Source organism: Nerophis lumbriciformis, linkage group LG33 (genome assembly GCF_033978685.3).
Source record: "Nerophis lumbriciformis linkage group LG33, RoL_Nlum_v2.1, whole genome shotgun sequence".
In the NCBI taxonomy this organism is placed as follows: domain Eukaryota; kingdom Metazoa; phylum Chordata; class Actinopteri; order Syngnathiformes; family Syngnathidae; genus Nerophis; species Nerophis lumbriciformis.
Window position 1 is genome coordinate 17,314,137 of NC_084580.2, and position 23,793 is coordinate 17,337,929.

The 23,793-nt window shown below is 37.7% G+C and overlaps 1 protein-coding gene across 4 annotated transcripts in view; it reads left to right on the forward strand.

The window, feature by feature from the left end:
• Window positions 1–23,793, forward strand: part of ntrk2a (neurotrophic tyrosine kinase, receptor, type 2a) — a 261,742-nt gene that overhangs the window by 11,791 nt on the left and 226,158 nt on the right. For all 4 annotated transcript variants that reach the window (XM_061928983.1, XM_061928984.1, XM_061928985.1 and 1 more), the window contains exons 3-5: window positions 281–352; window positions 2,126–2,194; window positions 7,234–7,382. In XM_061928983.1, the coding sequence (XP_061784967.1) occupies window positions 281–352; window positions 2,126–2,194; window positions 7,234–7,382 (290 nt within the window). The remainder of the gene's footprint in view (window positions 1–280; window positions 353–2,125; window positions 2,195–7,233; window positions 7,383–23,793) is intronic.

The window sequence follows — 23,793 nt, forward strand, 5'->3', positions numbered from 1 at the left end:
GAATTTGGTGCTACGCCCGCGTGATAATACTACTAGGATTTAGTTTTGGGGTTTTGCAAAGGTACACATTTCCTGTTCTCATGGTACAGTACATACATACGCCAGCAATGAAAATGGCAGTTGCAGATTGGACAGACTGAGAGTGGGCGTGTCCATATTAAACGGAAAGGTTAACGACAATGACAGATTTGTCAGCGTTTTAATGGCCAAATGTGATAAATATGACGCTGTGGTTTAATTCGTATGCTGCTGATGAGTTTGTTTGTTTGCTTGGCGTCAGAACGGTGACCAACAGCAGGCTGACGTACGTTTCCAAGCTGGCCTTTCAAAACAACATCAAACTGCAGTATCTGTAAGTACACAACCTGCTATTCAATTAAAACCTACTTGAAAGTTTTGTTTTCTCAACTTGAAGTACGCACTGCATGATTATTATCATTTTTTTTGCACATAACCCAAAAGCAGTGAAGTTGGCACGTTGTGTAAATCGTAAATAAAAACAGAATACTATGATTTGTAAATCATTTTCAACCTATATTCAATTGAATAGACTGCAAAGACAAGATACTTAATGTTCGAAGTGGAAAACTTTTTTTTTTTTTTTTTCAAATATTAGCTCATTTGGAATTTGATGCCTGCAACATGTTTCGGAAAAGCTGGCACAAGTGGCAAAAAAGACTGAGAAAGTTGAGGAATGCTCATCAAACACTTGTTTGGAACATCCCACAGGTGAACAGGCTAATTGGGAACAGGTGGGTGCCATGATTGGGTATGAAAACAGCTTCCATGAAATGCTCAGTCATTCACAAACAAGGATGGGGCGAGGGTCACCACTTTGTCAACAAATGCGTGAGCAAATTGTCGAAACAGTTTAAGAACAACATTTCTCAACGAGCTATTGCAAGGCATTTCGGGATTTCACCATCTACGGTCTGTAATATCATCAAAAGGTTCAGAGAATCTGGAGAAATCACTGCAAGGCCGAAAACCAACATTGAATGCCCGTGACCTTCGATCCCTCAGGCGGTACTGCATCAAAAACCGACATCAGTGTGTAAAGGACATCACCACATGGGCTCAGGAACACTTCAGAAAACCACTGTCAGTAACTACAGTTCGTCGCTACATCTGTAAGTGCAAGTTAAAATTCTACTATGCAAAGTGAAAGCCATTGATCAACAACACCCAGAAACGCCGCTGGCTTCGCTGGGCCTGAGCTCATCTAAGATGGACTGATACAAAGTGGAAAAGTGTTCTGTGGTCTGATGAGTCCATATTTCAAATTGTTTTTGGAAACTGTGGACGTCGTGTCCTCCGGACCAAAGAGGAAAATAACCATCTGGATTTTTATAGGCGCAAAGTTGAAAAGCCAGCATCTGTGATGGTATGGGGGTGTATTAGTGCCCAAGACATGGGTAACTTACACATCTGTGAAGGCGCCATTAATGCTGAAAGGTACATACAGGTTTTGGAGCAACATATGTTGCCATCCAAGCAACGTTACCATGGACGCCCCTGCTTATTTCAGCAAGACAATGCCAAGCCACGTGTTACAACAGCGTGTCTTTATAGTAAAAGAGTGCGGGTACTAGACTGGCCTGCCTGTAGTCCAGACCTGTCTCCCATTGAAAATGTGTGGCGCATTATGAAGCCTAAAATACCACAACGGACTGTTGAACAACTTAAGCTGTACATCAAGCAAGACTGGGACAGAATTCCACCTGAGAAGCTTCAAAAATTGGTCTCCTCATTTCCTAAACGTGTACTGAGTGTTGTTAAAAGGAAAGGCCATGTACCGGTAACACAGTGGTGAACATGCCCCTGGGCCAACTTTTTTGCAATGTGTTTCTGCCATTAAATTCTAAGTTAATGATTATTTGCAAAAAAAAAACAAGTTTCTCAGTTCGAACATTAAATATCTTGTCTTTGCAGTCTATTCAATTGAATATAAGTTGAAAAGGATTTGCAAATCATTTTTATTTACGAATTACACAACGTGCCAACTTCACTGGTTTTGGGTTTTGCACATTAAAGTTGAGGATTAACACAATTTGAATCAAAACAATGCACCATTTACTTGAACTGAGCGCAATGATAATGAATGATTCAAACCTTTGCTCTGCAGGAATCTGAAAGATAACAACCTTTCGTCGCTCTCCTGGACGATATTCAGACACCTCAACATCTCTTACCTGTGAGTTGTAGCCTTTAATGGCGGGTATCGCCGAATAACTTCATGGCGATATTTTGCCAAGGATAATAATATTGGCCCACAGCGATGTTGAAAGAAAAAAACACCAGCATCAATAATCTCTATAGAAGTAAAAAAAAAGGACAACTTCCGTGATGTTAGTGGGATTTAACTTAAAATCAATCAATGTTGTAAAAGCGGCGATGAGTCAGCATTAAAACAGCTGTCAGTTTCACACCAATAGCTGAGTAGCACAACTGGTCTATAAAACACTTGAGATTGAGGGCTATATAAATAAACTTTGATTGATTGATTGAGTTTGATTCTTTTTAAAGTGCATGCAGAGATAGATTAAGATAAGCAAGAGGTTGCCTACAGCCACACCTGTGAATCCCAATTTTGTTCTGGTTAGAGAAGGGACACTTTTGTACACCACACACCCGACGACTACAGGATTGTGATAAAATATAAGGGGTAATTGGTTGATTTAATTGGTCAAAGTCATTTTAGATGGGGGGGCCACATGGAGAAAAATCTACTCCCAAGTGGGCCGGACTGGTAAAATCACGGCACGATAACTTAAAAATAAAGATTGTTTTCTTTGTTTAAAAATAGAACAAGCACACTGCAAAAAGTCAGTGTTCAAAAACAAGAAAAAAAAATACAAAAATGAGGGGTATTTTATTTGAACTAAGCAAAATTATCTGCCAATAGAACAAGAAAATGTGGCTTGTCAAGACTTTCCAAAACAAGTCAAATTAGCTAACCTCAATGAACCCAAAAATACCTTAAAATAAGTATATTCTTACTAATAACAAGTGCACTTTTCTTGGTAAAAAAAAAAAAAAAAAAGCGCAGGATCGAACCCAGGACCTTCGTATTGTGAGGCAGACACACTAACCCCTCTTCCACCGTAGTGTTGCTGAAGGGAAAAGCGAATATCGTAATGTGTCTTGTACGCTTAAAAAGGGGAAAAATACGTAAATATGACATGTTATTATAAATGTTTCTACATTACATATATACTTACAGCATGATGAAAATATGTAAATATTACATATTATGACTGTTACTACATTACATATATACTTACAGCGTGTATATAAAACTGAGTTTTTTTTAGAGCGCTTTATAGGCAAAATTGGGCGACTCCTGTAAGCTCGAGTGTTAGCTGACTTTTGCTAGCCTTTATTTACGAGTTAGAATGCATAAAACAGAAAAAAATATACACTGCAAAAAGTCAGTGTTCAAAAATAAGAAAAGAAAATACAAAAATGAGGGGTATTTTATTTGAACTAAGCAAAATGATCTGCCAATAGAACAAGAAAATTTAGCTTGTCAAGACTTTCCAAAACAAGTAAAATTAGCTAACCTCAATGAACCCAAAAATACCTTAAAATAAGTATATTTTCACTAATAACAAGTGCACTTTTCTTGGTAGAAAAAAAAAAGAGACCTTTTTTGCTCAATATGTAGAAAAATATTCTTAATTTAAGTAAATGCTAGTGCCATCATCTTGACATAATGATATGTGCTCGGCATTACATTTACTTATACTAAAAACTAATTTATTGTTCTTAATGCACTGCAAAAAGTCAGTGTTCAAAAACAAGAAAAAAAAATTACAAAAATTAGCGGTATTTTATTTGAACTAAGCAAAATTATCTGCCAATAGAACAAGAAAATTTGGCTTGTCAAGACTTTCCAAAACAAGTAAAATTAGCTAACCTCGAAGAACCCAAAAATACCTTAAAATAAGTATATTCTCACTAATAACAAGTGCACTTTTATTGGTAGAAAAAAAGAGACCTTTTTGCTCAATATGTTGAAAAATATTCTTAAATGAAGTAAATGCTAGTGCCATTATCTTGACATAATGATATGTGCTCGGCATTACATTTACTTATACTAAAAACTAATTTATTGTTCTTAATGCACTGCAAAAAGTCTGTTCAAAAACAAGAAAAAACAAAACAAAAATTAGCGGTATTTTATTTGAACTAAGCAAAATTATCTGCCAATAGAACAAGACAATTCGGCTTGTCAAGACTTTCCAAAACATGTAAAATTAGCTAACCTCAAAGAACCCAAAAATACCTTAAAATAAGTATATTCTCACTAATAACAAGTGCACTTTTCTTGGTAGAAAAATAGAGACCTTTTTGCTCAATATGTTGAAAAATATTCTTAATTTAAGCAAATGCTAGTGCCATTATCTTGACATAATGATATGCGCTCGGCATCATTTTTTTTTTTCATGCTTGAAGGAAGAAATGATTACTTTAAAAAAGTAGTTTTATACTTGTGAGTGTTGATGACACAGCTTTGCAACAGTTGATATTCTAGTTTCAAGCATGTTTTACTCAATATAGGTCATCAAATCTCAGCTACAAGCTGTAATATCTTACTGAGATCATTTAGGACCAAAACCCTTAAAACAAGTAAAACACTCTATAACATAAAATCTGCTTACTGAGAAGAATTATCTTATCAGACAGAAAATAAGCAAATATCACCCTTATTTGAGATATTTAATCTTACTTAGATTGTAGTTTTTGCAGTGTACAGCCACACCTGTGAATCCCAATTTAGTTCTGGTTAGAGAAGGGACACTTATGTACACCACACACCCGACGACTACAGGATCGTGATAGAATATAAGGGGTAGTTGGTTGATTTACAGCAGGTGTGTCAAACTCATTTTAGATGGGGGGCCACATGGGGAAAAATCTACTCCCAAGTGGGCCGGACTGGTAAAATCACGGCACGATAACTTAAAAATAAAGACAACTTCAGATTGTTTTCTTTGTTTAAAGAGAGAACAAGCACATTCTGAAATTGTACAAATCATAATGTTTTTTTGTTTTTTTACACTTACATGTTGCGGTTAATAGTGTTCTATCTTTATTTGTCGTTATTTATATTTTCTGAATAAATTATGTGATAATGTTCATCAGTCAACTCATTCACTGCAAAAACTGAAATGTAAGTAAGATGAAATATCTCAAATAAGGGTGATATTTTCTTATTTTCTGTCTGATAAGATAATTCTTCTCACTAAGCAGATTTTATGTTAGAGTGTTTTACTTGTTTTAAGTGTTTTGGTCCTAAATGATCTCAGTAAGATATTACAGCTTTTTGCTGAGATTTGATGACCTATATTGAGTAAAACATGCTTGAAACTAGAATTTCAACTGTTGCAAAGCTGTGTCATCAACACTCACAAGTAGGGACGGCATGGCGCAGTGGGAGAGTGGCCGTGCGCGACCCGAGGGTCCCTGGTTCAATCCCCACCTAGTACCAACCTCGTCATGTCCGTTGTGTCCTGAGCAAGACACTTCACCCTTGCTCCTGATGGGTGCTGGTTAGCGCCTTGCATGGCAGCTCCCTCCATCAGTGTGTGAATGTGTGTGTGAATGGGTAAATGTGGAAGTAGTGTCAAAGCGCTTTGAGTACCTTGAAGGTAGAAAAGCGCTATACAAGTACAACCCATTTATCATTTATCATTTATATTGAGTAAAACATGCTTGAAACTAGAATTTCAACTGTTGCAAAGCTGTGTCATCAACACTCACAAGTATGAAACTACTTTTTTAAAGTAATAATTTCTTATTTCAAGCATGAAAACAAAAATCATGACTTTGAGACAATTGTGTATCATAATTAAAACAGATGACAGCCAAATGGACTTTGCTGTTTTATTTTCAGTGAAACAAGAGAAAATACGTCTTCATATAGTAGTACAGTTGTTATTAGTGAGAATATACTTATTTTAAGGTATTTTTGGGTTCATTGAGGTTAGCTAATTTTACTTGTTTTGGAAAGTCTTGACAAGCCAAATGTTCTTGTTCTATTGGCAGATAATTTTGCTAAGTTCAAATAAAATACATTACATTTTTGTATTTTTTTTTTCTTGTTTTTGAACACTGACTTTTTGTAGTGTTGGTGTTAATTTTCAATCTATCAAGATACTTTTTTTTTTTAAATCAAAATCAAATTACAGTTATTTATGTAGTTCGATCGACTGACATACTTGTCATGACTTGGTCTATGGCTTGGTTTGTTCTCCCGAGGTGCAAGTGAATTGAACTGGTCATGGCTTGAAGGTAAATACATATTTAATAATGACACTCAAAGGAACAAAAGGCGCGCTCAAGGCGGATGTACAAACTTGACTAACGAAAACAAAAGACTTGCACGGGGGCAAAAAACTATGAACAACAAAAAAAAACACTGTGGCAATAATAAACAAACTTACTTGGCATGGACATGAAGTGCGCAGAGGTGGACAGAGTGTGACAGGGGGCATAAATGCGGGGATGTCGTCAGGACGAACAACAGAAAATGAAAAGCTTAAATAACAGACATGATTAACGAAAACAGGTGCGTGACTCAAAACGTGAAACAGGTGCGTGACGTGACAGGTGAAAACTAATGGTTGCTATGGTGACAAACAAGAGTGCACAATGAGTCCAAACGTGGAACAGGTGAAACTAATGGGTAATCATGCAAACAAGACAAGGGAGTGAAAAGCCAGAAACTAAACAAAACATGACTAAGACAAAACATGATTACACAGACATGACAATACTAAGTTCATGTGGTTTATTTTTTACATGTGTAGCATCATCTACAAAGATACAAAGAATTGCTATTGCGACATCCAGTGGACACATTTAGAACAGCAGTTTTCTTTCATTCAAAAATTTCAGGTTAATTTTTATACTTAGCAAACTCATCCCGCGGGCCGGATCAAACCCGTTCGCGGGCCTGATCCGTACGTTTGACACCCCTGATTTACAGTATTCACCTTCACATTTTGTTAATCATGTGAGCAATTCCAGAAAGTTCTTCCAAAATTGAGGCGAGCTTGTCTTGGCGCAGTTTGTTCTCATTTAACCTACACGGAAGAAAAACATTTTCTAGTCTATTTTTGCTCCGGTTCTCACTGTCCTTGACTGTCTGCAATAACGTGTGTGTGTGTGTGTGTGTGTGTGTGTGTGTGTGTGTGTGTGTGTGTGTGTGTGTGTGTGTGTGTGTAGGATCTTGACAGGAAACCCTCTGCACTGCTCCTGTGAGAACATGTGGATCAAACGGTGGCTGGGAGAAGAAGCAGACACTCAGGATCTGCGCTGCATCGAGGACGGAGGAGGACGCAACCTGCTGTCCCGGCTCGTACTCGCTAACTGTGGTGAGGACACCCACACACCTTTACACAACCGGACACTCCATTAGGTACTGAAAGGAGCGCAGAACTCCATGGAGTAGCCCGATTCCGCCTATAAAGCGCTCTAAAAAAACCTCAGTTTTATATACACGCTGTAAGTATATATGTAATGTAGAAACATTCATAATTAAAGCTGCAAGCAGCGTTGGTCGGGCCCGCGTATTTGGCAGGTGCTAGTCCTAAGTGTCCCAATACTTTTGTCTACTTTTAGTCTGAAGTGTCCCAAGACTTTTGTCTAGTGTACCTACCTTGTCTGCATAGTTTGGGCATGCTGGTGCTTCCTGCTTTTAAGCAGCCATCTTAAAAAAACAGCAGTGCAGCAGCATCAGCGCAGCGGTTCTTTGAAGGGTCATAAAATCAAAACCGGAGCAGTTATTAAAACTCTTTCAATAACTTTTAATCAGAAGGGTTCAATCACTCTCCTGTGTTAGTTTGAAGCCGAAACGACAAACACGCTCAGAGGAGATAATGTTTGAAGAAAGGTGACCGGTTTTTACAAAAATGTTGTTTAGAAGGGGGAATAGCAAACTTCCTGTAGATTTTTGCTGGGGGTTGTCAATTTATGAAATGTAGGTCTAAGTGAGACCTACATTGAGGTTTTTGTTTCATGTCTCTCCGACCTTCCCAGTGGGAGTTACAGGCAGTTGTGTCATTTTTTTCTTCCGAGGAGTAGTTTTTTCTCCGTTCTATTCAAAAATTGCTGTAGAGCGCAATTTTTAAATTTGGGGTTAGGTTTTTTTATTAGATTGCAATTTCTGCCAGTCTTGATGTGTGCGTTCAGTTCGGTGAGTTTTGAAGCACGTTAAGGGGGTCAAATTACAGCTCAAAGAGGCAAAAGTGACTGATTTTACTAAAATTTAGTGTTGAAGGGGGAATAGCAAACTTCCTGTAGATTTTTGGCCGAGGAAATAAATTAATACAATTTAAGTCTAAGTGAGACCTACATAGAGGTTTTTGTTTCAGGTCTCTACGACATTCGTACTGGGAGTTAGAAAAAGTTTACTTGGTAGGGGGCGCTAGAGCGCAATTTTGAGTTTTGGGGTTTTGGTATTTTTACCAAAGAGTTTTGTTCGAGTTTATTTATGTGTGCGTCAAATTTGGTGAGTTTTGAAGCATGTTAAGGGGGTCAAAGTAGTGCGCAAAGCTGCGGAACAATAATAAAGAATTAAAGCTGCAAGCAGCGTTGTTCGGGCCCGCGTATTTGGCAGGTGCTAGTCCTAAGTGTCCCAATACTTTTGTCTACTTTTAGTCTGAAGTGTCCCAAGACTTTTGTCTAGTGTACCTACCTTGTCTGCATTGTGTGGGCACGTTGGTGCTTCCTGCTTTTGAGCAGCCATCTTAAAAAAACAGCACCGCAGGAGCATCAGTGCAGCGGGTCTTTGAAGGGTCATAAAATCCAAACCGGAGCAGGTATCACAACTCTTTCGCCAACTTTTAATCAGAAGGGTTAAATCTCTCTCCTGTGTTAGTTTGAAGGCGAAACAACAAACGCGCTCAGAGGAGATAATGTTTGAAGAAAGGTGAGGGGTTTTTACAAAAATGTTGTGTTGAAGGGGGAATAGCAAACTTCCTGTAGATTTTTGCTGGGGGTAGTCAGTTTATGAAAAGTAGGTCTAAGTGAGACCTACATTGAGGTTTTTGTTTCATGTCTCTTCGACCTTCCCAGTGGGAGTTACAGGCAGTTAAGTCAGTTTTGTCATCCGAGGAGCAGTTTTTTGTGCGTTTTATTAAAAAATTGCTGTAGAGCACAATTTTTAGATTTGGGGTTAGGTTTTTTCATTAGATCACAGTTTTATCCAGTCCTGTTGTGGGTGTTCAGTTTGGTGAGTTTTGACGCATGTTAAGGGGGTCATATTACAGCGCAAAGAGGCAAAAGTGACTGTTTTTAGTACTTTTTTGTCTTGAAGGGGGAATTGCCAACTTCCTGTTGATTTTAGCCCGAGGATGTACAATTATGAGAACTAGGTCTAAGTCAGACCTACATAGAGGATTTTGTTTCATATTTTTCCGACCTTCCTAGTGGGAGTTACAGGCAGTCTAGTTTTTTTTTCCTAGGGGGCGCTAGAGCGCAATTTTGAGTTTTGAAGTTTGGTTCTTTGATAAAAAGTTTTGCCGTATATTACTGATGTGTGTGTAAAATTTGGTGAGTTTTGAAGCATGTTAAGGGGGTCAAAGTAGTGCGCAAAGCTGCGGAAGAATAATAATAATAATAAGAAAGAATAAAACGATCGAATAACAATAGGTCCTTATGTCCCATTGCATAAGGACTCCCTGTGGGAGTCCTTTTGCAAAGGGCCATGGCGGGCCCTAATAATAAAACCTTAGAATAACAATAGGTCCTTATGTCCCATTGCATAAGGACTCCCTTCGGGAGTCCTTTTGCAATGGGCCATTGCGGGCCCTAATAACATGTCATATTTACGTATCTTGCCCCTTTTTAAGTGTACAAGACACATTACGATATTCGCTTTTCCCTTCAGCAATACTACGGCGGAAGAGGGGTTAGTGCGTCTGCCTCACAATACGAAGGTCCTGGGTTCGATCCTGCGCTCGTGATCTTTCTGTGTGGAGTTTGCATGTTCTCCCCGTGACTGCGTGGGTTCCCTCCGGGTACTTCCGCCCACCTCCAAAAACATGCACCTGGGGATAGGTTGATTGGCGACGCTAAATGGTCCCTAGTGTGTGAATGTGAGTGTGAATGTTGTCTGTCTATCTGTGTTGGCCCTGCGATGAGGTGGCGACTTGTCCAAGGTGTACCCCATCCTTCCGCCCGAATGCAGCTGGGATAGGCTCCAGCACGCCCCGCGACCACAAAAGGGATAAGTGGTAGAAAATGGATGGATTGTAGTAAAATGCAGTTCATGGCTGGTATCAGGTTGTGTCAGTGTCCTACAAAGCGAGACATATGTGTGTGATCCGCGTAGGCCCGAGGGCACGGTTGTGTCTGTCTCTGCTCGGGTGGCGTCCTCACGTCACTGTAGTGGACAGACTGACATTGAGACAGACAATGGACAAACAGACCAAAGGCCAACAGTCCAGCTGGACGTTTCAAGTTGTTGGTGTATCCCCGACAGCTTGGGGGCATTATTTGCCACCCTGACCCCCCCGACACTACCAGCCTCCTCGTATGTCACTCAGTCAAGGGGGGTGGGGGGGGGGGTCCTAGTCCTCCCCTCCTGCTGTTAAGAGGGCTAATGCCAAAAATAACCTCTGCTAATGGAGGGGAGGTGTTGCGGAGAGGATCAATAGGAATTATCAATGGCAGGCAAACGAACGTATCCTGATGCTCCAAACAATAACACTGCAAAAACTGAAATCTAAGTAAGATTAAATATCTCAAATAAGGGTGATATTTGCTTATTTTCTGTCTGATAAGATAATTATTCTCAATAAGCAGATTTTATGTTAGAGTGTTTTACTTGTTTTAAGTGTTTTGGTCCTAAATGATCTCAGTAAGATATTACAGCTTGCTGCTGAGCAGGGCCGGCCCGTGGCATAGGCCGTATAGGCAAATGCTAAGGGCGCCGTCCATCAGGGGGCGCCACGCCAGTGCCACAAATGTTGTAGAAAAAAAAAAAAAAAAAAAAAAAAAAAAAAAGTTGATACTATTATTTCTAAATACAAAAAATAATCTCACGTTAATTAAAATGCAAAGTAAAGCCTATTTAATAGAAATATTATTTGTTACAACATTACGCCCCCCCCCCCCCGCTCGGTGCGCCCCCTCCCTTCCCGTATCATGACTCTTTTTGGACGTCACCACATCAAAAAATCAACACAAGATGTCAAAACGGCCAAAACTGTCAGGTGCCCAGGGAAGAAAAAAGAGAAAAGAAGAGGAGGAGAAACGAGAAAAAGACAGAGGTAGCAGGTAGGTAACGTTAGCCTACATGAAATTATTTGTCTGTTACAGAATGTGATAGTAACCTGGCTTTTTAGCATTAAGCTAATGTTACATGATTCGGCAATTGCTAATCAATAAATAGCTAGTTCTGTTTTAACGTCGGGTTAATATTGTGGAGGGGGCTAAATTGTTATGGAAAATAATAATGTAACGTTAGGTAATTACAGTACTCCCCCCTTACATTCCTTTTGGGACATTTGTATTAGATCTTTTAAGCAGGTGTTTTTTGTTTACATTGTTATTGCCTTCTGGTTAGCTAATGTTTGCCCTGCAGGTAATAGTCACTTTTCCACCCCTTTATATATTAGGTATAGTTGTAAGTAAAAAAAAAAGGTCAAAGACAAAGCTATTCGGGTTCTTGTGAGTATATACACTTCACTGCCGATGTGGGGGGGCGCCACCTAAAATCTTGCCTAGGGCGCCAGATTGGTTAGGGCCGGGCCTGCTGCTGAGATTTGATGACCTATATTGAGTAAAACATGCTAGAATATCAACTGATGCAAAGCTGTGTCATCAACACTCACAAGTATAAAACTACTTTTTTAAAGTAATAATTTCTTATTTCAAGCATGAACAAAAAAAAATCATGACTTTGACACAATTGTGTCTCATAATTAAAACAGATGACAGCCAAATGGACTTTGCTGTTTTATTTTCAATGAATCAATAGAAAATACGTACTCATATAGTAGTACAGTTGGTGTCACGATTGGGACCATGGCGTGGTTTGTTCTCCCGAGGTGCAAGTGATTTGGACCAGACATGGCGTGAAGGTGAATACATGATTTATTTTAACACTATACATCAAAAAGGAACAAACGAAAAGCGCGCACAATGGCGGAGGTACAAAACTAGGCTATTGAAAACAAAACTTGCACACAGGCAGAAACTGTGAACAATTAAACAAAAACACTAACTGTGGCATTAATAAACAAAAAAAAACTTACTTGGCATGGACTATGAAGTGCGCAGAGGTAAGAGTGTAACAGGGGTATGAATCCGGATGTCGCCAGAACGACAAACTGAAAACAATGAACTTAAATACTAGTGACATGATTAGTGAAAACAGGTGCGTGACTCAAAACGTGAAACAGGTGCGTGACGTGACAGGTGAAAACTAATGGTTGCTATGGTGACAAACAAACAAAAGTGCACAAAAAGTCCAAAAACAAAACCGAACATGACTAAAACAAAACATGATCACACAGACATGACAGTTGGCACAGTACAGTAAACTGACAGTTAATATTTAAACATTTAACATGTTGAAATTTCTAACAATTTTGAACAGAAATAGTTGATGCACATTCAGATAAATTCTTCAAAATTACAATAAAAATGTTTTTGGCTGGGGGCCGGGCTGTAAATATATATATATATATATATATATATATATATATATATATATATATATATATATATATATATATATGCGCACTAATTGACTGAAAGAGCACGCACTTGGTGCGATGATGTCGTGTTATCGATGGAAAAATGCATTTTTAGACAATATGATTTGCCTGAGCGGCTAGGAGACCCCGAGAGTAACAAGCGGTTGCCTTGTTGCCTTTACCATTAAGAACAATAAATTACTTTTTACTATAAGTTTGCTGGTTTCAAGAAATGTAATGCAGAGCGCATATCATTATGTCAAGATAATGGCACTAGCATTTACTTATTTAAGAATATTTTTCAATTTATTGAGCAAAAAAAGTCTCTTTTTTTATTTTCTACCAAGAAAAGCATACTTGCCAACCCTCCCGAATTTTCCGGGAGACTCCCGAAATTCAGCGCCTCTCCCGAAAACCTCCCGGGACAAATATTCTCCCGAAAATCTTCGGATTTTCAGCCGGAGCTGGAGGCCACGCCCCCTCCAGCTCCATGCGGACCTGAGTGAGGACAGCCTTTTTTTATGACGGGAGGACAACAGGGTGACAAGAACTAAATCATCCAGACTAGAGATACATTGTATTATGTTTATCTTACCTAAAAATAAATATATTTATTAATAAAAAAAAAAAAACTAAATACATTTTTACTATATTTTTCTAAAAACATCAAAATTAATTGTATTTTTATTTGTATTTTTTCTGACTCCTTATTACATCCAGCCATAGAATTATACATTAAAATAAACATATTGGAAATAATTAATTTTAAATTATCATAATAATTCATTTAAAATGACCATATTTAATTATTAAAATAATTGCTTGTTTATCAACAACTTTAGCATTTTATTCATTACATTTTGAAGCTCTCAGAAGCCAAGTTATGTTATATTCCTTAAGATTTATTTATGCAAGTTTGAAGTATCAATTATCTAAACACAGTTTTGTGTTCAAACTACATAAATAACATCCTGTAATTTGATTTTGATATCATTTTTTTTATCGTGATGGTTTGAAAATGAACACCAATGAGTTGACTGATGCACATTATCACATCATTCATTCAGAAAATATAAATAACGACAAATAAAGATAGAATACTATTAACCGCAACATGTAAGTGTAAAAAAACCCAACCCAACAACATTATGATTTGTACAATTTCAGAATGTGCTCGTTCTATTTTCAAACAAAGAAAACAATCGGAAGTTGTCTTTATTTTTAAGTTATCGTGCCGGGATTTTACCAGTCCGGCCCACTTGGGAGTAGATTTTTCTCCATGTGATTTAAAAAAAGAGTTTGACACCCTCTGCTCGAGGATCACATTTTATAGTCGGTGCCAGGATCAAAATGTTTTCATGTCGGTCGTAGTCTTCCGATATGCTGCATATGTGCAGCCAAAGACAAAGCACACACACTGCAGTGTCGGCGCAGATGTAAGCAGTAAATAACACAGCAAAGCCACTAAAGAGACCAGATGGCTCCGGTGTCTGCGGGCCTGAGAGGAGATTTCATGTATTTGTTCGTTTATTTCTTCCTTTGCATGCAAAGGGTTGGATAAAAGTAAACAGAGGGATATTTAAATGCCGTAATAACACGCATTATGGCAGAAGAGGAGTTATGTCGTTATTAAAAGAACAAAAACAGCAGGGGGTACGATGACGAAGGGGAATTTTATTAATGTCTTACAAAGCGAAATATGTTTAATTAAATTCTTCAGGTTTCAAGGTGATTACTTTTAGTAAAACCAGATGCGTTATTGCAAACTTATTTTTCTTTTTAAGTTCAAACATTGGATACACATTAAATATTTTTTTTATTTATTTCTTAGTTTTCTCCAGAACAACCTACATTTTGGCTCAGGACCCACCAGTTGAAAATCACTGCAGTACACTTGTATTGCGATGCATAATTATTAATCATTAAAAAAAAAAAAAAAAAATGTTTTTAATACAGGAAGAATGTATATATTTCAAAATATGTATGTTGTATATTATTTAAATGAAGGAACACAAATAAATAAAAATGTTGAAAAAAGTCTTACAGCCATTTGATGTTAATTAGTAGAGATGTCCGATAATATCGGACTGCCGATATTATCGGCCGATAATTGCTTTAAAATGTAATATCGGAAATTATCGGTATCGGTTTCAAAAAGTGAAATTCATGACTTTTTACGTGCCAATAAACCTTAAAGGCACTGCCTTTGCGTGCCGGCCCAGTCACATAATATCTACGGCTTTTCACACGCACTAGTGAATGCAAGCCATACTTGGTCAACAGCCATACAGGTCACACTGAGGGTGGCCGTATAAACAACTTTAACACTGTTACAAATATGCGCCACACTGTGAACCCACACCAAACAAGAATGACAAACACATTTCGGGAGAACATCCGCACCGTAACACAACATAAACACAACAGAACAAATACCCAGAACCCCTTGCAGCACTAACTCTTCCGGGACGCTACAATATACACCCCCCGCAACCCCCCCTACTCCCCCACCTCAACCCCGCCCACCTCAACCTCCTCATGCTCTCTCAGGGAGAGCATGTCCCAAATTCCAAGCTGCTGTTTTGAGGCATGTTAAAAAAAATAATGCACTTTGTGTTTTCAATAATAAATATGGCAGTGCCATGTTGGCATTTTGTTCCATAACTTGAGTTGATTTATTTTGGAAAACCTTGTTACATTGTTTAATGCGTCCAGCGGGGCATCACAACAAAATTAGGCATAATAATGTGTTAATTCCACGACTGTATATATCGGTATCGGTTGATATCGGAATCGGTAATTAAGAGTTGGACAATATCGGAATATCGGATATCGGCAAAAAAGCCATTATCGGACATCTCTATTAATTAGTAGTTGAAAAAATATTGAAATCCTCCATCCATTCATTTTTTACCGCTTGTCCCTCTCGGGGGGTGACCAGAGCCTATCCCGGCTGCTCTCGGGCGGAAGGCGGGGTACAACCTGGACAAGTCGCCACCTCATCACAGGTCCAAAACAGATAAACAACATTCACACACGAGGGCCAATTTAGTGTTGCCAATCAATCTATCCCCAGGTGCATGTTTTTGGAGGTGGGAGGAAGCCGGAGTACCCGGAGGGAACCCACGCAGTCACGGGGAGAACATGCAAACTCTACACAGAAAGACCACAAACCCTGGGATCGAACCCGGGACCTTCGTATTGTGAGGCACACACACTAACCCCTGTACCACCGTGCGTTTATAATGTTAGATATTACAAATATTATAAAACATATATGCAAATTATATACTTACATTAGCTAAAATATTTAAAACAAATATTAAAATATGTTTATTCAAAAGTATTACTGCATTTGAATATTATATATATATATATATATATATTTATATGTATGTATGTGTGGGGAAAAAAATCACAAGACTATTTCATCTCTACAGGCCTGTTTCATGAGGGGGGGTACCCTCAATCATCAGGAGATTTTAATGGGAGCATTCGCATACCATGGTTTATATAGGGCACAGAGTGGGTGGGTACAGGCTGGCCTAGGGGCGTGGTGATTGGCTCATGTGTTACCTAGGAGGTGTTTCCGTCTATGGCGGCATGTTGTTACAATTTCGCTGCGCTTGTTGAGGGATGACAGGTCTGGACGGTAAATAATAAACAGTTTCTCTTTCAAGCATAGGTTGCATCTTTTATTACCACTATTGTAAGGTGTGCTGGATGCAAGAATTTGCCATGTTATTGAATATTCAACATTATTGTCTTTGAGGTCCAAATGTGTTTGCTGAGTTCTGTGGTATTTCGCAGGTTTTTGTTCCTGAAAGAAGCCTTGTGATTGTTCCATCTGGTTTTGAATTCTCCCTCGGTTAATCCTACATATGTGTCGGATGTGTTAATGTCCTTGCGTATTACCTTAGATTGGTAGACACCTGATGTTTGTAAGCACCCCCCATTGAGAGGGCAATCAGGTTTCTTTCGACAGTTACATCCTTTGTTGGTTTTGGAGTCGCTCTGTCTGGGGGTACCCACCCACTCTGTGCCCTATATAAACCATGGTATGCGAATGCTCCCATTAAAATCTCCTGATGATTGAGGGTACCCCCCCTCATGAAACAGGCCTGTAGAGATGAAATAGTCTTGTGATTTTTTTTCCCACACATACATATATTGCGCTCTACTACGGTATCGAGCACTATTTTTTGGATAACCTTATTAAGACATATATTTATATGCATATATATGTATATATATATATATTAAAAAAAAAAAAAAAAAAATATATATATATATATATAAACAATATATATATATATTAGAGATGTCGATAAATGCTTTAAAATGTAATATCGGAAATTATCGGGATCAGTTTCAAAAAGTAAAATTAATGACTTTTTAAAACGCCGCTGTATGGAGCGGTACTTATCCGGTAAAACACGGACGTAGGCCCTACGTCCGTGTTTTTGTAGCTGTTGTTTTGAGGCATGTTTAAAAAAAATTAAAAAATAATGCACTTTGAGAAAGTCAAATAGTATTTCCCATAGTTGTAGTGGGTATCAGGATTATCTCAGGGAGTGCATGTCCCAAATTCCAAGCTGCTGTTTTGAGGCATGTTAAAAAAAAAAAAAGCACTTTGTGACTTCAATAATAAAGATGGCAGTGCCATGTTGGCACTTTTTTCCATAACTGGAGTTGAAGTTGTTCTCTTATTTTGGAAAACCTTGTTTTTGATTGATTGATTGATTGATCGAAACTTGTATTAGTAGATTGCACAGTACAGTACATATTCCGTACAATTGACCACTAAATGGTAACACCCGAATACGTTTTTCAACTTGTTTAAGTCGGGGTCCACGTTAATCAATTCATGGTAAAGTTACATTGTTTAATGCATCCAGCGGGGCATCACAACAAAATTAGGCATAATAATGTGTTCATTCCACGACTGTAGATATCGGTATCGGTTGATATCGGAATCGGTAATTAAGAGTTGGACAATATCGGTATATCAGATATCGGCAAAAAAGCCATTATCGGACATCTCTAATATATATACATATATATATATATTGCATAGATATATACATATATTACAATATATATAATATAATAACATATATAATAATATACTAACCCCGTTTCCATATGAGTTGGGAAATTGTGTTAGATATAAATATAAACGGAATACAATGATTTGCAAATCCTTTTCAACCCATATTCAATTGAATATGCTACAAAGACAACATATTTGATGTTCAAACTGATAAACATTTTTTTTGTGCAAATAATCATTAACTTTAGAATTTGATGCCAGCAACACGTGACAAAGAAGTTGGGAAAGGTGGCAATAAATACTGATAAAGTTGAGGAATGCTCATCAAACACTTACTTGGAACATCCCACAGGTGTGCGGGCAAATTGGGAACAGGTGGGTGCCATGATTGGGTATAAAAACATCTTCCCAAAAATGCTCAGTCTTTCACAAGAAAGGATGCGGCGAGGTCCACCCCTTTGTCCACAACTGCTTGAGCAAATATTCAAACAGTTTAGGAACAACGTTTATCAAAGTGCAATTGCAAGAAATTTAGGGATTTCAACATTTACGGTCCATAATATCATCAAAAGGTTCAGAGAATCTGGAGAAATCACTCCACGTAAGCAGCATGGCCGGAAACCAACATTGAATGACCGTGACCTTCGATCCCGCAGACGGCACTGTATCAAAAACCGACCTCAATCTTTAAAGGATATCACCACATTGGCTCAGGAACACTTCAGAAAACCACTGTCATTAAATATAGTTGGTCGCTACATCTGTAAGTGCAAGTTAAAGCTCTACTATGCAAAGCGAAAGCCATTTATCAACAACATCCAGAAACGCCGCTGGCTTCTCTGGGCCCGAGATCATCTAAGATGGACTCATGCAAAGTGGAAAAGTGTTCTGTGGTCTGACGAGTCCACATTTCAAATTGTTTTTGGAAGTATTCCACATCGTGTCATCCGAACCAAAGGGGAAGCGAACCATCCAGACTGTCATCGACGCAAAGTTGAAAAGCCAGCATCTGTGATGGTATGGGGGTGCATTAGTGCCCAAGACATGGGTAACTTACACATCTGTGAAGGCACCATTAATGCTGAAAGGTACATACAGGTTTTGGAACAACATATGCTGCCATCTAAGCGCCGTCTTTTTCATGGACGCCCCTGCTTATTTCAGCAAGACAATGCCAAGCCACATTCAGCGCGTGTTACAACAGCGTGGCTTCGTAAAAAAAGAGTGCGGGTACTTTCCTGGCCTGCCTGCCGTCCAGACCTGTCTCCCATCAAAAATGTGTGGCGCATTATGAAGCGTAAAATACGACAGCGGAGACCCCGGACTGTTGAACGACTGAAGCTCTACATAAAACAAGAATGGGAAAGAATTCCACTTTCAAAGCTTCAACAATTAGTTTCCTCAGTTCCCAATCGTTTATTGAGTGTTGTTAAAAGAAAAGGTGATGTAACACAGTGGTGAACATGCCCTTTCCCAACTACTTTGGCACGTGTTGCAGCCATGAAATTCTAAGTTAATTATTATTTGCAAAAAAAAAATTAAGTTTATGAGTTTGAACATCAAATATCTTGTCTTTGTAGCATATTCAATTGAATATGGGTTGAAAAGGATTTGCAAATCATTGTATTCTGTTTATATTTACATCTAACACAATTTCCCAACTCATATGGAAACGGGGTTTGTATATAAATATATAAAAATGTGTATTAATATACATATAAAACAATGTATATACGTAGTATATAATAATGTGCATATACCGTATGTGCATATAAGGGACAAGCGGTAGAAAATGGATGGATGGATATATAACATATGTTTATATATACCGAAATTTTTCGGACTATAAGTCGCAGTTTTTTTCATAGTTTGGCCGGGGGTGCGACTTATACTCAGGAGCGACTTATGTGTGAAATTATTAACACATTAGCGTAAAATATCAAATAATATTATTTATCTCATTCACGTAAGAGACTAGACGTATAAGATTTCATGGGATTTAGCGATTAGGAGTGACAGATTGTTTGGTAAACGTATAGCATGTTCTATATGTTATAGTTATTTGAATGACTCTTACCATAATATGTTACGTTAACATACCAGTTGGTTATTTATGCCTCATATAACGTACACTTATTCAGCCTGTTGTTCACTATTCTTTATTTATTTTAAATTGCCTTTCAAATGTCTATTCTTGGTGTTGGGTTTTATCAAATAAATTTCCCCCAAAAAATGCAACTTATATATGGTTTCTTTCCTTCTTTATTATGCATTTTTCGGCCGGTGCGACTTATACTCCGGAGCGACTTATACTCCGAACAATACGGTACATATTTTCTGAAATATTAGAAATATTAACATGTTTTAAAAACATTCCATATATTTGTTATATTTTCTAATGTGCAATACAATATATAATAAATAAATAAAAAACTACACAGAAAATTTAACCCAAAAACTAAAGAGAAAATGCATTTACATTGCATACTGCTCTTTAGGCTTCCAGTGTGTGGTTGCTGCAACAGGGTTACCAGATGTTTGCAAGAGGCTGCAGGTGGGCTGTAACTGAGCCAAAATGCAGGCTACGCCGCCACGCTAATTAGCCTTTCCTTCCTTGCTTCTGATCGCGTGCCATGCAGGGATTATCATCACTAAATGTCACGGCTGGTTTCCACAGTAAATCTGAGCATGGAAATGTTGTGTATAAGCAACAACTGGCCATAATCGTCGCGTCACATCATTTATTTTGGCGTTGTGTAGTGACGACAACACGGTGGAATGGCCGTCAGGGCGACGTGCTGCAATACCAACATGGCAACGGGCCCCCATGTTGCCACTGAAGCCATTGTTTTTTTTTTTTTAGCCTCTCCAGGCTGTGATCAATTGGGTTGCTGTGGTGATAAGCGGGTTGCGCCGGTGACAGGCTGACGGACACAAGAAAGTGGAAGAGAAGAAAAAGGGTGTGATAAGGAATCGGTCCGGTTTAAATCTACACTCACTGTCATCGTCTCCTCTGGCTGCCTGTTTTAGGGCTGAGAGGGCTCCTATTTATTTGGTCCATAACAACAATAAGTCACAGCTGCTTAGTTCATATCTAATCTTCAGAAGACATTGAGAAGGTACTAAATAGCACATTTTAAATGTGTTTCTTCATAGGGCATTCATTCAAATACTGTGAAATCCTACCCCTTTTCCATTACATAGCAATTGCTAGTTGCTATGTAATTGCTATGCGGTGTAGCTGGGTTGGTAGAGCGGCTGTGCCAGCAACTTGAGGGTTCCAGGTTCAATCCCCGCTTCCGCCATCCTAGTCACTGACGTTGTGTCCTTGGGCAAGACACTTTACCCACCTGCTCCCAGTGCCACTCACACTGGTTTAAATGTAACTTAGATATTGGGTTTCACAATGCTCCCGTCCAAAGGCAAAACCCAGTAACTCAATTTTGGTCAAAACTGAGCTGATAATAATTTTGGAGTTACTAGGTGATATGCTGAACATTCTGAACGAAAATTGCAGGCTGGAATTGCGGATACCAATTAACATCAACAAAGCAGAAATCAAATCTCTGTGAATGGATGGGACTTTAATATAAAATAGATTGGTTTTCGTTTGTTTTATCAAAATCAGCTAGAAGTGAGTTACTAGGTTCTGCTTTTGGACGGGAGAATGTAAAGCGCTTTGAGTCACTTGAGAAAAAGCGCTATATAAATGTAATTCACTTCACTTCACACTTCACTAAGACTTTTGTTCACTTCCCGTTCTAAATTTGTTCACAATATACTCCATAAAAATACAATAAAAATAAATAAAAATAAATATTAAAGTAAGTTGTTTATTGTTTATTGAATGGATCCCCATTAGCTGACGCCAAGGCGACTGCTAGTCTTCCTGGGGTCCATATAGGAGCATACAAAATAAAAATGCAAAGAATACATGCAATAACAGACATTATACAATGGAAAAATACAACATAAGATAAAAAGCTAGTTAAAACCAGTATTAAAAATTCTCGTCATGTGGGCAGCTGCAATAGGTGTATCTTCAAAGCTGTCTTGAATGACAATTTACTTTGTGAGAGATTAATGTGAGATGACAACCCATTCCAAAATGATGTACATCTATACATGACTGTATGTTTGAGGAGATTGGTCCTGGGAGCAGGAAGTGCCAAATAGCCATTGCTGGCATTCCTAGTGTCATGAATATGTGTGTTAGTTGATTTTAAAAACTGTTTGTAAAAGTAATCTGGTGATTGATCTAAAATGATAGTTCTAAAGAACATAATGAGACTACAATGCATCTTTTGTTCAACAGACAACCAGGACAGGCGTGAATGCATAAATGAAATATTAGTGTGCAAAGAACATTTAAGTACCAGTCTAGCCGCTCTGTTCTGAACAAGTTGCAGTTTGTTCAGGTCAGACTTAGTCGTAGCGGACCATATTATAGGACAGTAATGAAGATGACAGAAAACCAAGGACTGTATGACTTGAGCCATTGTTGAGGATGTCAAGAAGGTGGAGCACCTCCTGACCATGGCTAAACCTCTTCCCATTCTCATTGAAATACCATTAATATGATCGGACCATGACAGTTGACTGTCTAATTGCACACCAATCAATTTTGCTTTTTTGACCTGCTCAATACGTATGTCTGACATTAAAATATGAATCTGTGGGTCATCAACAAGCATATGCCTGGATCCAAAAAGAATGCTTTTTGTTTTGTCAATATTCACAACAAGTTTACTATCATTTACCCAGCGGGACACTCTCTCCAGGTCCTGATTTAAGTTGTTTTCTAGGTCATTTAAGGTAGAGGCAGTACTGTATAGAGTTGTGTCATCTGCATACATAACCATATTGGTGTTTGTTGTAACACAGGGAAGATCATTAGTAAAAATAATAAAAAGTAAAGGACCTAAGCAGCTTCCTTGAGGCACGCCGCAGTAATTGTACTTGCGTTCAGATAGGCTACCATTAAAACACACTCTCTGTGATCTTGCTGATAGATAGCTCAACATCCAAGAAAGTGACATACTATTAAAACCATATTTTCTCAGTTTGGAGATCATTATGTTGTGATCTATGACATCGAATGCCGCACTAAAGTCAATCAGGACAGTACCAACCATCTTCTTGACATCCATTTGTGACAGCCAGTCATCAGTCAGCTGAGCTAGAGCAGTAGATGTTGAGTGACCTTGCCTACAAGCATGCTGGGAACCCGACATCAGTTTGTTGTAGGTAAAGTAATCTTGAATTTGTTTGAAAACAACTTTTTCCATCAATTTACTAAGTTGTATTTCACATAATGAGAATACAATTTAATTATCAATAAATTCAAAATATTTGTGTGAACAGTGAACTATGTGTATATTAATCTTATTTTATTGTATTTTGTTTTGTAATTTTTATTTTTAAATTATTTTTTTTGGGGGGGAGTGGGTTTCTCAGTACCTGTATTATGATTTTTCTATCAAATAAATAAATAAATATTATATATATATATATATATATATATATTAGGGCTGCAACAAGTAATCGATTAAATCGACTAAAATCGATTATAAAAATAGTTGGCAATTAATTTAGTCATTGATTTGTTGGATCTATGCTATGTGCATACGCAGAGGCAATTTTTTATTATTATTTTTTATTTTTATTATTATTATTTTTTATTTTTTTTATAAACCTTTATTTATAAACTGCAACATGTACAAACAGCTGAGAAACAATAATCAAAATAAGTATGGTGCCAGTATGCTGTTTTTTTCCAATGAAATACCGGAAAGGATAGAAATGTAGTTTGTCTCTTTTATCCGATTATTAATCGATTAATCGAAGTAATAATCGACAGATTAATCGATTATCAAATTAATCGTTAGTTGCAGCCCTAATATATATATATATATATATATATATATATATATATATATATATATATATATATATATATATAAATATAATATTTTAAATATTTAGAAATATTTTTGAATTTGAATAGTTTCTTAAAGTGGATCATTT